The sequence below is a fragment of the Somniosus microcephalus genome, chromosome 14 (assembly GCF_052327205.1).
Source record: "Somniosus microcephalus isolate GS21.2 chromosome 14, FLI_Smic_1.0, whole genome shotgun sequence".
NCBI classification, from domain to species: domain Eukaryota; kingdom Metazoa; phylum Chordata; class Chondrichthyes; order Squaliformes; family Somniosidae; genus Somniosus; species Somniosus microcephalus.
In genome coordinates, this window is record NC_141000.1 from 71,687,899 (window position 1) to 71,700,530 (window position 12,632).

General features: G+C 39.7%; 1 protein-coding gene across 1 annotated transcript in view; it reads left to right on the forward strand.

Moving 5' to 3' along the window:
* usp9 (ubiquitin specific peptidase 9) overlaps nt 1–12,632 on the forward strand; it is a 244,275-nt gene that overhangs the window by 147,815 nt on the left and 83,828 nt on the right. The window contains exons 25-28 of the mRNA XM_086007397.1: nt 5,505–5,630; nt 7,660–7,826; nt 11,741–11,849; nt 12,069–12,215. Coding sequence (XP_085863523.1) covers nt 5,505–5,630; nt 7,660–7,826; nt 11,741–11,849; nt 12,069–12,215 — 549 coding nt within the window. The remainder of the gene's footprint in view (nt 1–5,504; nt 5,631–7,659; nt 7,827–11,740; nt 11,850–12,068; nt 12,216–12,632) is intronic.

A 12,632-nucleotide genomic window follows, 5' to 3' on the forward strand; every position in this document is an offset into this window, starting at 1 on the left:
CCATTTAGGACAGAGATGAGGAATTTCTTCACCCAGAGAGTGGTGAACCTGTGGAATTCTCTACCACAGAAGGCAGTTGAGGCCAATTCATTAAATATATTCAAGAAGGAGTTAGATATATTTCTTAAGGCTACAGGAATCAAGGGATAGGGGGAGAAAGCAGGGACAGGGTACTGAATTTGGATAATCAGCCATGATCTCATTAAATGGCAGAACAGGCTCGAGGGGCCGAATGGCCTACTCCTGCTCCTATCTTCTATGTTTGTTTCTATCATCCATTTGAGGAAAAAAAAAATGACTGCCATTGATGATCATCATGATTCCTTTCAATGCAAACAGAACCAAAAAGGGTGCCATATTTTATTGAAAAAAGAACTCCTTGAAGGCATGTGCAACATTTACCCTTTGCATTGTGATGGTTTTTGTTCGTACTTTATGCACTGATCATCTCCTGGGCACCTTAAATGTCTGCATTAACAGCGATAGTGCCATAGAGCTCTCCACGAGGAGGTGCATGAGATTTTATAATTGCTGGCAATTTCAAGATAATTGATTCACAGGCACATCTGCACCACAGCCCTTTATGAGGACTTGGATTAAGCATTTGGTGAGCAGGACTTCCACCTTGCAGAAGCCATATGTCTTGTATAACTGATGCAGCTTTGAAGCGTGGGATGGCAGCTACTGTACGCTGAGTATCTGATTATGTGCTTGTATATCCAGGGTTCAATGCCTGGGTTGATTGGTTTGCATGAAAGCACGCATTTGCTGCTGGAGCTCTGCACTTCCAGTTGGTGGAACCACTGTTCTGTAGGGTATGGTTGTGTTGATGCTGTGGTAAGGAAGATGGTGTTAATGCATTCACAAATGTTATGCTTAGTTGTTCTGGCTGGGAACTTGCTGCTTAACGAGAGCTCAAATAGATACTTGAGTTGTCTAATGCTGTACTTGTAAGTATCTTTCTTGAGAAGTGGAAGTATCTCAGTGCAAGTTGGCTCCAAGATAATATGCCTGCTAATGAGAGGTTGACACTGAGTAGGTCCCTTTGTGACAGACTTGCTAACTGTTAGCTGAGCTAAGCAGATTTTCAGTACCCCAACTCATTCATACTTGTAAATATAGATGTACTCTGTGCCTGAACTCTGGGCTTGGGTAATTGGAGTGTGTGGCTGCATAGACTCAAGATTTTTAAGTCACACATTGTGCATATCAGACATCTGGCTGACCACAGAGGTTTGTATTCTCACTGTCAGTTGATTTCGGACTGTCCAATTCCCTTTTTGAGTGGTATTCAGGTTGCATGGTCTCGGTGTCAGATATTCCATTCATTATGGCAGACCTGATCAGTCTGATTCTGTGAACGCTTCGGCAGGTTACTGGTTCAAATGTGTACCAAATCTGATCTCGGCTAAAATTGGCTTCAGTGCATCCAGGGCTGTGATTGGTGTAAAAAAAAAAAAAAAAAAAATCAATTTGGGGTATTTATTATTGTTGTCCAGTGACACCGATTAGAAAGTGCACCTTGGAACTTGGTTGCGCAGTGAGTTAGACCCAAGCCTTTCACCAGAATGATGGGATGAAAGTCTCATTTGTTATCTGGTTCTAAAGGTCCTTTGTGAAACGAACGTGGGCAGTGTCAATCCCGTTGCCATTGGGCATTTCTTGCAGCACAAAGTTACCCCTAATTCGATACTAATTGGCAATGTTACTCAGGCCACAGGATTGTTGATAGAAGAAATGGAATATGACACAATTATGCTCTCTAGGGCTGCTTTCCAAGGTTGGATTTGGAGCAGAGTAGATAGTGTTTTACTCTGCATCTAGCCACGCTATACCTGACCTCCTTTGCTGAGTCCTATAAAAAGGCCTTCCTGATGAAGGATTTCCTCCCAGACTAGTATAGTAGTTTAGTGGTTAAAGTACTGGATTAGCAACCCTGAGGTCAAAGGTTCAAATTTGTGGACCAGCACCAGGGAAAAAATGGCCATGAAAGCTGCCCAATTGTCTCTGGTTCATTAATGTTCTTCAGGGAAGGGAACCTTTTGAAGATGAAGCTAAGTTGGAAGGGCGTTGGAAAAGAATTAGAGAGCAATTGATTGTAGTAGAAGGGGTGAACGCCAATTTCAGATGAACCGTGATTGTAGAGTGGTTTCACTTTTACAAAAGGATCTGAATAAACTCTGCCTCCATTACATGAACGTGACTTTGTCAATAGATGTAAACAACAGAAGATAGAGAAAATTAAAATAGAATAATGCGGGGTATCAAGCAGAGCAAATTAAAGTACATTCCAGGACAACAACAAAAGTGAAACGAAGGAATGAAAGAGGAGAAAAAAAAAGCGAAGTCTTGCAGGGGAGGGAGGCACGGGCGGGCGGAGGTGTCTGCGGTTATTCACACATTAGGTGAATTGGTTATATAAGTCGTTGAAGGAAACGGAAGTAAAAGAATATGGGAACAAGGCACCACATGCGATAAGAACTATTGCTTGGGTGGAAGAGAATGCCAACACAAACTGGTTGGGCCAAATGGCCTATTTCTGTGTTTTAATTTATATGCAAGTCGTGATTTTTTTACTGCTATGCTTTAAAATGTCAGTTTAGCACAGTTAGTAGCAGTCTCGACTTTGAGTCAGAATATTTAAAGTTCTAGCCTTACTCCAGGACTTGAGCAAATATTCTCGATGGCACTTAAGTGCAGTACTGAAGGAATGCTACATTGTCAGCTGCTATCTTTTAGATGAGATGTTAAAGCGAGGCTCCATCTCCTGTTCAGATGTACGTAAAATCTTATTTTTATTACTCAAAGCAAAGAAGGGAGTTCTCACGCCTTGGCTAATATTTTCAACCAATGTCACCAAAAACATATCTGCTGCTCATTCATCTCATTTGATGTTTGTCGAACCTGGCTGTGTGCCGATTGGCTGCAGTTTTTGCCTACGTAACGGTGACTACACTTCAAAATAAATTAATTTCTTTGAAGCATTTTGGGATATCCTGAGAATGTGATGAGGTGCTATATAAATTCAAGTCTGCCGTATCTCAGTTGGTAGCACCCTCGCCCCTGAGTCAGAAGGTTGTGTGTTCAAGTCCCACTCCTGAGACTTGAGCACATAAATCTAGGCTGACACTCCAGTGGGTGCTACACTGTCAGAGATGCAGTCTTTCAGATGAGACGTTAAACCCCGTCTGCTCTCAGGTGGACGTAAAAGATCCCATGGCATGATATCGAAGAAGAACAGGGGAGTTATTCCTGGTGCCCTGGCCAATATTTATCCCTCAATCAACATCGCAAAAGCATATTATCTGGTCATTATCACATTGATGTTTCTGGGAGCTTGCTGTGTGCAATTTGGCTGCCGTGTTTCCTACATTACAACAATGACTACACTTCATTTGTTGTAAAGCACAACTTATTTAATTAGTTGTAAAGCGCTTTGGGACATCCTGAGGTCGTGAAAGGTGTTCTATAAATGCAAGTCGTTCTTTGCCTAATTTTAGCAACAACTCTGTGGTTGACATACAGTAATGCTCACATACTATTTTTGTTCTTTCCTTTTGTTTTGTGTTTAGTCAGCTGCAGTTTGCTGTTTGGCGTTTTGTGGAGATTATAAAAGTTTGGTCTTTTTTAAAATGTAAAGTATGTTTAGAGCAGCTGTACCTGTAAGCCTTACTGTGATGGCTTGAAACTTTTTTCAGAAAAATTTTGCCTCCATGATTAAATTGAGCTTAACAAATAAAAGCAGTTGATGCTATTCAAGTGCTGTTACTGAGATTTCAATTGCTTTTTTCCCCTCCAATTTTCTTCATTCCTCCTCTCCTGCAGGCACTAACTCATGCTGAGGTATGGTTCCATGGGTTCTGGAAATTCTGTAACCTTGCTTAAGTGCTCATTCTTCACATGGGCCTAGATAGTGCTATCAGGCTATTTGACATTGGAGGGCATCTCAGCTGACTAATCCTGTCCTCCGATGTATCCTTTTGCACATTTTCCAGCAAGCGATTGCTGTGGGTAGCAATCAGAAGCAGGACTCTGTCCAGTCTCCTCTTCCTTCTCTAGACTGGGGTGCTGAGACCGACTGTAGTGCCCTTACTCCCCCTGTTAATCAGCTAACTCAGCATAGACTGGGACCTTCCTGATCTGTCTGGCTGAATACCATGACAAGGTAGTGTATTTATCAACAGCTTTTAAATTCATTTTATATTCAATTTTGACTGTGGTTCTCCAGTACTTAGAAGGAAACGTATCAAACAAAACATTAATTTTGGGCTCTCAAAATGGCTCAGTTGGTAAATGTACAACATGGGGTGATTACTGAGCTAGGCAGACCAGAAAGGTCCCAGGTGTGATCGCTGGTCTGTGCTAAGTTAGCTGATCTCAACTGGAGCGGAAGTTGAGGTGATGTAATTGGCTTCAGCAACCCTAAGTTAAGTGGTGAAAAAATCTGTGTTTCTGCTCCTGATTGCCATCTAGTGAGCACTTACAAAAGTATGCAAATTTGTTCAAAATGGACTTGGCTGTTGGCTGAACAGTATACTAACACTTGTTTAAATCTAGGGGAACCTTACCCCAGCCACCACCTTAGAGAAGAGATAAATTAATTTGTGGGGGGGGAAACTTGAAAAGTGGAACCTGCAATTTTAAATACTATATACATCACAAACTTAGTGCTGCTATTGTCAATATTAAAAATTAATGGGTATTATTTGATGATCTATACAGCAAACCAAGAAAGAAGCTCACTGCGGCAGACCTGGTACAGATGACTAGAGAGAAATGGCTTTTGTTTTGTAATATTATGCAGCAAAATGAACTACTCTGAAAATCAGTGACAAAGCAAATGGTAGCACAAAGGAGGCCCGATGTGTAAACATCAGAGGCAACTAAAACTTAGATTTTTATTTGAGAAATTTTGTCAATTTTACTTGACAAAAGGTAGGGTGTTAACTTGTTTACTGGTTTGTGGTTTTGAATCTTATGGAATGCTGAAATTGTGACTGGTGCAGTGGGCTAATGCATCATTTTTCCACCTCTACATTTGAATCCAACAATTGGTTGAGATTTTTGTGTTCTAAGTGTGTGAAAAGTTTGGGAAGTTCTGACCCAATTCCGACTGGGTATAAGCCCACAACACACAAGTTGCCCCAAATATGGCATTAAATTGGCAACTATTTTTAGGTGAGAGTTATCTACAGACCTGTGATAGCTCTCTGACAAAAGCAGGGTAACTTTGTACTCTAGCTTGATGCTGAGCGCCCTAAATGGTGAAATGTTGAATTTCTCAGTACTAACACCTTTTACCATGAGCATTGAGGGGAAGGAGCAGGAGAAAATATATTTGGGGTCTGTAATAAGTTTTTACATACATTCTCAAGTATTCCTTGATCTTGATTATTTATAGTTATGTATGTACTATGTAAAGAAAATGTGACCATTTTAACATTATATTGTGTAAGCCAAAATTTTATTTTTAATTTTGTTAATCTTATTGTTTTCTCTCCAAGGCCTCAAAATACATCCCAGACATTTGTGTTATTAGAGCAGTGCAAAAAATTGTCTGGGCCTCAGGTTGTGGTTCAATACAGCTTGTGTTCAGTTCAAGTGAAGAGATTAGCAAGATATATGAAAAAGTAAGTTCATTAAGCATTTTTTTAATAGCATTCAATCTCTCATCAGAACATCCAGTGGGGATGCTAGGCCATAGATGACTCATTTAGGGGTGAATTTCTTTGGAGCTTCTCCTACTCAACCGCTGTAACTTGGGAAATCGTGTTTATGCACGTGAACAGGGTTTCTGCTGAAGTTACAGTGGCATATTGGGAGAAGCTCCGAAGAAGGTCACCCCTTAAGTGTTTGGCAGTAAGTGTACATATTAACTTTAATACTGAACACTGGTTTATGGTACATTTTTTTCATACTGAGCGCACTAAGAATCTTCAAGCTTGATTTCCTTACTTTCCTTCAACACTAATTTACTTTATTGAATGTCTTTGTTCAGTGGTAAAGCTGGACTTTAAGACCAAAGCCAGATAAATTGCATTGTATATTTAATTGGTCTACTCAATGAAATCTTTGGGTACAGCTTGGTGAGGGGCTATTTATAAGCACGCGTGGTGTTATATCAGGTGTTTTTTTATAGATATGCAGAAGAATGCTATGAATAGATTTCAAATTGAGGAAAGTCCGCAATCTTCAATTTGATCAGCAGTGGAGTAGATAAAACTAGTGAGACTCTTCGAGAGGAGGAGAGACCTCAGGAGACAAGAGCATGGCAGCCAGAGATAGTCCTACAAGTAGTAGTAGTAGTAGCCAAGAAGACTCCTTGAGTTTCCAATTGGCTAAGTTGGTCGCACTTTCACCTGGAGTTAGAAGTTTGAGAGTTCACCGGTACTTGAACACAATCTAGGCCAACATTTCAGTGCAGTGCTGAGGGAGTGCTGCATTGTTGGAGGTGCCATCCTTTGAGATGTTGACCTTGCTATGCGCAAGTTGGCTGCCATTTATACCAGATAATTACACAACACTAATTATACATTGTAATTCATTGTATTTAGAGCACTATGGGGCATTTGAAAAAGAGGCATTAAGACACTATATAAATGCGGGTTTTTTATATTAAGATCCAAAACGGAGATGGTGCAGCTGGCTATTTTTCAAGGCTCCGAGATAAACCAAGTTCATCATTACTTGTCAGGGACAATCCTCCATTCACTATTGAGATGGCAGTTTCTCCACCTCCAGTATCAGTGACTTCCGCTGAGAGAAGAACAATGTTAATCATGTGAAACTGATGACCTGGCTTGAACAGGTGGTAGCCCTTTGGCATGAAGAGAAATAAAGATTTACAACAATGTTGATTTTAAATGTAGAGTTAATGGAACTTGAAGAATATCTTAAGCAATTAGACATTAGAGGTAATAGTATTTTTGTTCTCCAAATTCATAAGTTAAACCTGACATGCACATAAAACAGGCTGGCAGTACAATATTGCCAACATTTCCTTCTTAAGCAACCATTCAGAAACATTACAATATCTCAGTGCTGTTACTTGGGCTTATCGACACAACAGGTTGGCACAACTAAAGTGATTTACTTGATTGTGTTAAAAGATGTAGGATATTCTGTCTTTGTGGTAGAATGGGCTGATGAAGAAAGAATGTGTGCACTGAAATGAGTGACCCATCAGAAGCTGTGAAAATCTTGTTTAATTAAATGGAATGTGCTTTAAACCAGTGCACATTTAAGTAGGATATTTAATGATGAGTTAATAGCAAAAAATTAAGAATTCTGAAGAAGTATGTATTTAATCAGTGTGCACTTAAATGTACTGTTTTTCACTGTAGTTATAGGGAAATGGGGCTGAACAAGATCTTTTCCTTCTGAACTATAAACCTTAATTTTAATTGTTTCAATTCTGGAATAGTTACCACTTAGTTTTTTTTAATTTTTCCTGCTGTCTCATTTTTCCCAGTGACTTTACTTTGTCTTTGCAGGAGATTGGATTGCGGGGGGGGGGAGGGGAAATTTGTGAGCACTACCTTATCTTTCTAATTTAACAGTTTTTGGCAAGTAAGAAATTTAGTAAATGCTTAAATATGCTGCTTTTTCCAGTTGTGGGCTCTTGCCTTAAATTGCATTTTTGTGTCCTTGTACTTGAAGACTAACGCAGGAAATGAGCCAGATTCTGAAGATGAGCATGTTTGCTGTGAAGCACTGGAGGTGATGACACTGTGCTTTGCACTGGTTCCAACAGCACTGGATACACTTAGTAAAGAAAAGGCATGGCAGACCTTCATAATTGATTTGCTGCTGCATTGTCACAGCAAGTAAGTAATTTATTACATGGCTAATTGTGATTGGAACAGAGTGCAATATTAGAGGCCAGTTGATGCAGCGTCAGATCTGAATAAACATTTTGCCTCATGTACTGTTATGAAGTGGGTCTGTTTGGTTTGTTTAGCTATGGGGAGGAAGGGGTTATCAGTAGAGATGGGGTACGTACAATTGAATGTGAGCAGAGCAAATTAGCAAGTTGGTTCATGTTGTCGCATACTTTTCAATCAACTGGTTTAAGAGCATCATCAGTCGAGACTGGAGGCTGCTCACCTGCCCACACTGTCAGATTGCAAGCAGTTCAAGAGGACAGAGAATGAAAAGTTTTAAAGCATAAGAAAAGTGTGGTAATCAAGTTACATGTTAAATTCAATAGTCAATTTCTCAGAGCGTGGTATCTGAAATATGATGGGCTGGTATTATTGATTTGCAAAGAACTGTTTGACATTCCAAAATTTAACGGGTTAATGTTCAGTAAATTTGAAAACTATGGCAAATATAGGTGCTCTTGAAATGCCCATGTTATTGGTCCCCAAAATTAAGCACTTCATGAACATAGGTTGTTTTTAATCTATGTTTTGAGAATTTTCAAATATAGCTCTGCTATCCCCTCTCTATATTTCTTGGTCAAAAATCAGTTTGCGTTTGTGGTAAATTCATAAAAGTAGCCTATATTGAAAATGTACAGTAACTTTGGGCAAGTAGTTGTCTTGAAACTTATTTGTCAATTCAAACTAGAGATCCGATTTTAAAATGATTTGCAATTAAGTTCTTTTCAAAAAAATAAAATGACATTGGGGCCTATCTCTGTAGTCTTTTAACAATCATGGACCCTTCTTGTATTTTCACAAGATTTGATGAGTGATTTCTTGACAACTGCCATCCAGCTGTTGTAATTACCTCATTTGACCAATAAATTTGTAAACTTATGAAAATAATTGGAAGCATGTGCAATTTTTTTAATGTAATTTCTGTTACTGAAGTGGGTGGGTTAATTTAGGAATATTTGCATGATTTCCTGGCCAATGCACTTCAATCATTTTTGGAAAAAATGGTAGCTGATGGAGCATTATCCTCTCTGATGGTTGCATGGAATTTACGTTTCCCTAATTTACAACTTTTCATTGGATTTTGTTCCTTCTGAAGATGAGCATGCTTGCTGTTGGAGGTGATGACACCACTGGCTACACTTAGTAAAGAAAAGTCATGGCAGAATCTAGATTAATCTATAAACACTGAATTTTGGATTCAAATACACCTAAACCAACATAATGTCACTTGGTAGAACTGTTCGATTAGGACATTGTTCAATTTTCACTAAACAGAGGGCACTATAGAAACCTTTCTATAAATTTTTTTTAAAAAGCTGAGAAATGGCCATTTTTATTTAATTCTTTCTTGTGTGTCTCCTGTGTTTCTCTTAGCTGCTGTTCTGGACCTGACTTTCTCCAATCCCACTCTTACCTCATCTGGTCACTATCATTAACACACTTCTATGCCCCCCCCCCCCCCCCCCCCCCCAACCAACACACACATCTTAGTGTATCATACCCTTCTGGTTCTTCATTACACCTCTATATTCTCTCTTCTGCAACCCCTGATTTTCTTTCCTACCATCAGCCTGGGCTCAAGTCCTTTCTGGATCCATGGCTTCTTTCTGCTACAGCCTACGCATCCTTAACTGGCCTCTGGCACTGGCTCTCTTAAAGCCGCAAGGCTTCAGCCTCCCATTCCTGATGCACATTCTGCTGAGCTTGCTATCCAGCACTAACTTTCACAAGCTGCATTCCAGTCCCCTGTTCTCTCTCAATATGTCCTGCTTTGACACGTCTATTTTAGCCTGATTGAACTTCTTTCAGGCACCTTGGGACATTTTTCTTCGTTTAAGGTGCTATGTAAATGCAAGTTGTTACCATTGTCGTCAATAGTTGAAGGTGCTTTATAAATGCAAGTTGTTGACTTTCTTGACTAAACTTAATTTTCTTTTTTTTAGCTGTGCATGAGTGATTCTCATCCTGGGTCAGATCAACCTATAGCTAAATTCCTCCTTCCTTTCTTTTTTTATTTGTCTGTTCTAGTAAACCTCACTCCATGTTAACACCTCCATCTAGATTTTTTTCCCTCAACTTGTCACATCCAAGGCTGTCTCTGATCTCTTTCACCATCCACATCTCTCTGTGGCAATCCTCAAATGGCTTGTCTAGCCTTAATGCTCATATTCAGTGCCTGCAGCCTGTGGCGCATTTTAAAATTTGTGTAAATGCACTTTGTTTAAAACATAGCACTTAGCTAATTCCCAAATCCTTTCAGTGAAGAGAAATTACCAAAAATCCTGAAACGTAACAAGCACTGCTGCTTCACTAGATTAAAGGTGTTACAATCAGTTAAAATTCCACATATAAATGAAAAGATCATGTCCCTTTAAAAGTGAGTAAGCAGAGTTTATTCTAACTGAAGGCAGACTTGACAGCACCCAGGGAACTGGAGTGCTCTTGCAAACTTTTTCCTGGGCTTTTTAGCTGCCAAGCATTCCTTGTTCCACCTTCTGGAATCAGTAGGTGTTATCAGGTCAGCTGCCTCAATTCCACTTAATTCTTAATATCAATGCTTACATAGTGGAGTTGGCAGGGAGCATTTAATTTTGGTACCTTGTGCACAAATTGGCTGGTACAAAACAATGACGACACTTCAAAGTAATTAATTGGCTGTGAAACGCTTTGGGACATGAGGATATGAATTTAATTTTTCGCCACTGTTACAGGGTCTACTTGATCTGTGATGTAGGAAATTGAGGAAGGATTTGACGGGGAACCTATCTGACTTGAACTTAGAGGAGAAGGAAGACTTCCCTCCTAGCCCTGACACTTTGATAAACTGTTCATCCTAGGCATTTAAGAATTCTGCGACCTTGAACTATAGCCCTGTATTCATGCATATCAATGTCTGCTAGGGTCATTGTAGCGCACTCACATCTGGGTCATAAGGTTATGGGTTCAAAGCCTTATTCCAGGGTTTGATGATTTAAATCTATGACGACAGTTCAGTGCAGTCATGAGGGAGTGGTGCATTTTTGACATGCTGACTTGCGAATGAGATGTTAAACTGAGCCCCATTTGGCTGTTTCGGTGGATGTAAAGGACCCCATAACACTTTTCAAAGAGCAGGGAGTTCTCCGTGTCCTAGCCAACCATCATCCCTCAACACAACCAAAAACAGATTAACTGCTCATCAATCTTGTTTGTGGTACCTTGTTGTGCACAAATTGGCTGGTACATATGGCTACAAAACAGTGACGACACTTCAAAGTAATTAATTGTCTGTGAAGCGCTTTGGGACATGATATGAAAGGTGCTACATAAATGCAATGTTTCTTGTCTGTCAACGTTGTTTCATTTCTGGCACATATCATTTCCCCAAAGAGAAAGATCCTCTTGTGTCAACTGATGGTTCATATTCCCTGTCCACATTGAGCAGGTAGTATTCTTCTTGGAGCTTGATATTGGCATATCAATGGGGGACGACTTGATGCTGACTGGGTATCTAACGTAGAAGCATTATATTTTCCAATAATTGTGCAAAAATTAACGAAGTACTAAAAATTAGTGTGTGGCTGCATGTTGGTGCTTAATTCACTCTAGTAGTGCTGCTACCATAATTCCAACTCCCTCACTGACTGGAAGAAAAGTTGAGCTTTGAAGGGTCTCTTGTCCATCCCTAAGCAACTGGGCAGAGATCTGGGAACAGGCTGACTACCTAGATAACTATAGCATGGTGCAAGATCAGCTTAAATAGAAGGAAAATGAAAACTGAGTGGAAAAAATGTCAAAACCTTTTTTTGAACTAATTTGTAAAACATGCAATTGTGATGGCAGTTCAAACTAAAAGCTTAATACTTCAAATTTTACAGAGCAGTTAGGCAAATGGCCCAAGAGCAGTTCTTCCTGATGGCTACTAGATGCTGTATGGGACATCGACCTCTACTTTTCTTCATTACTCTGCTCTTCACAGTATTAGCAGTAAGAATTTTTTCAAAACTTTTATAGCACTCTGATTACACTGTTGGATTTAATTTTGAAGTTTAAACTTGAGGTGACAAACAGTAACGAGTAATCAATCAATTGAGTAATCAGTAAACTTCAATGCATCGTAACTTGTTCAATTTTGAGATTTTATTCCGTTTTTTTTAATGTTATTGACTACATTGTCAGTTGAGTTACTTGTTTTTCTGCTGCCAGAGTACTGCAAGAGAGAGAGCAAAACATTCAGCAGACTACTTCACTCTGTTAAGGCATCTGCTTAACTATGCGTACAACAGTAACATTAACCTGCCGAATGCAGAAGTTCTGCTCAACAATGAAATTGACTGGCTCAAGAGGATTAGAGTGAGTAAAGTTCTGTAATTTAGAAAATTCATACTGTGTTCTCTAAAGTGAAGAGTTGTTAATATTTGCTTTATGTCAGAACATTTGATTTTGAAGGTATTTTGCACCTTGCCTGTGGTCAACCCATATTGTGCTATGGCCCACCTGCAGCCAGGGTGATGAGTGACCTGCTCCCAGTCCACTGCCAGCACTGCTGTATAATTGAGCACAAGAAGGTATGCTGAAATGACCTATGGATGAGCCCCTCTTTGATTTTACATCTTCATAGTGCCCACATAATTGAGGAATGCGCAAGTTTTGCTTGGTGTTTTCCCAAGTTGGCAGGACTGAGATGGGGAGCGCTTTGTGTCGAGAATCAACGATGCAGATACTCATCCTGTCACTGGCACAGTAATTTGGTGCACCACATGGTAATAA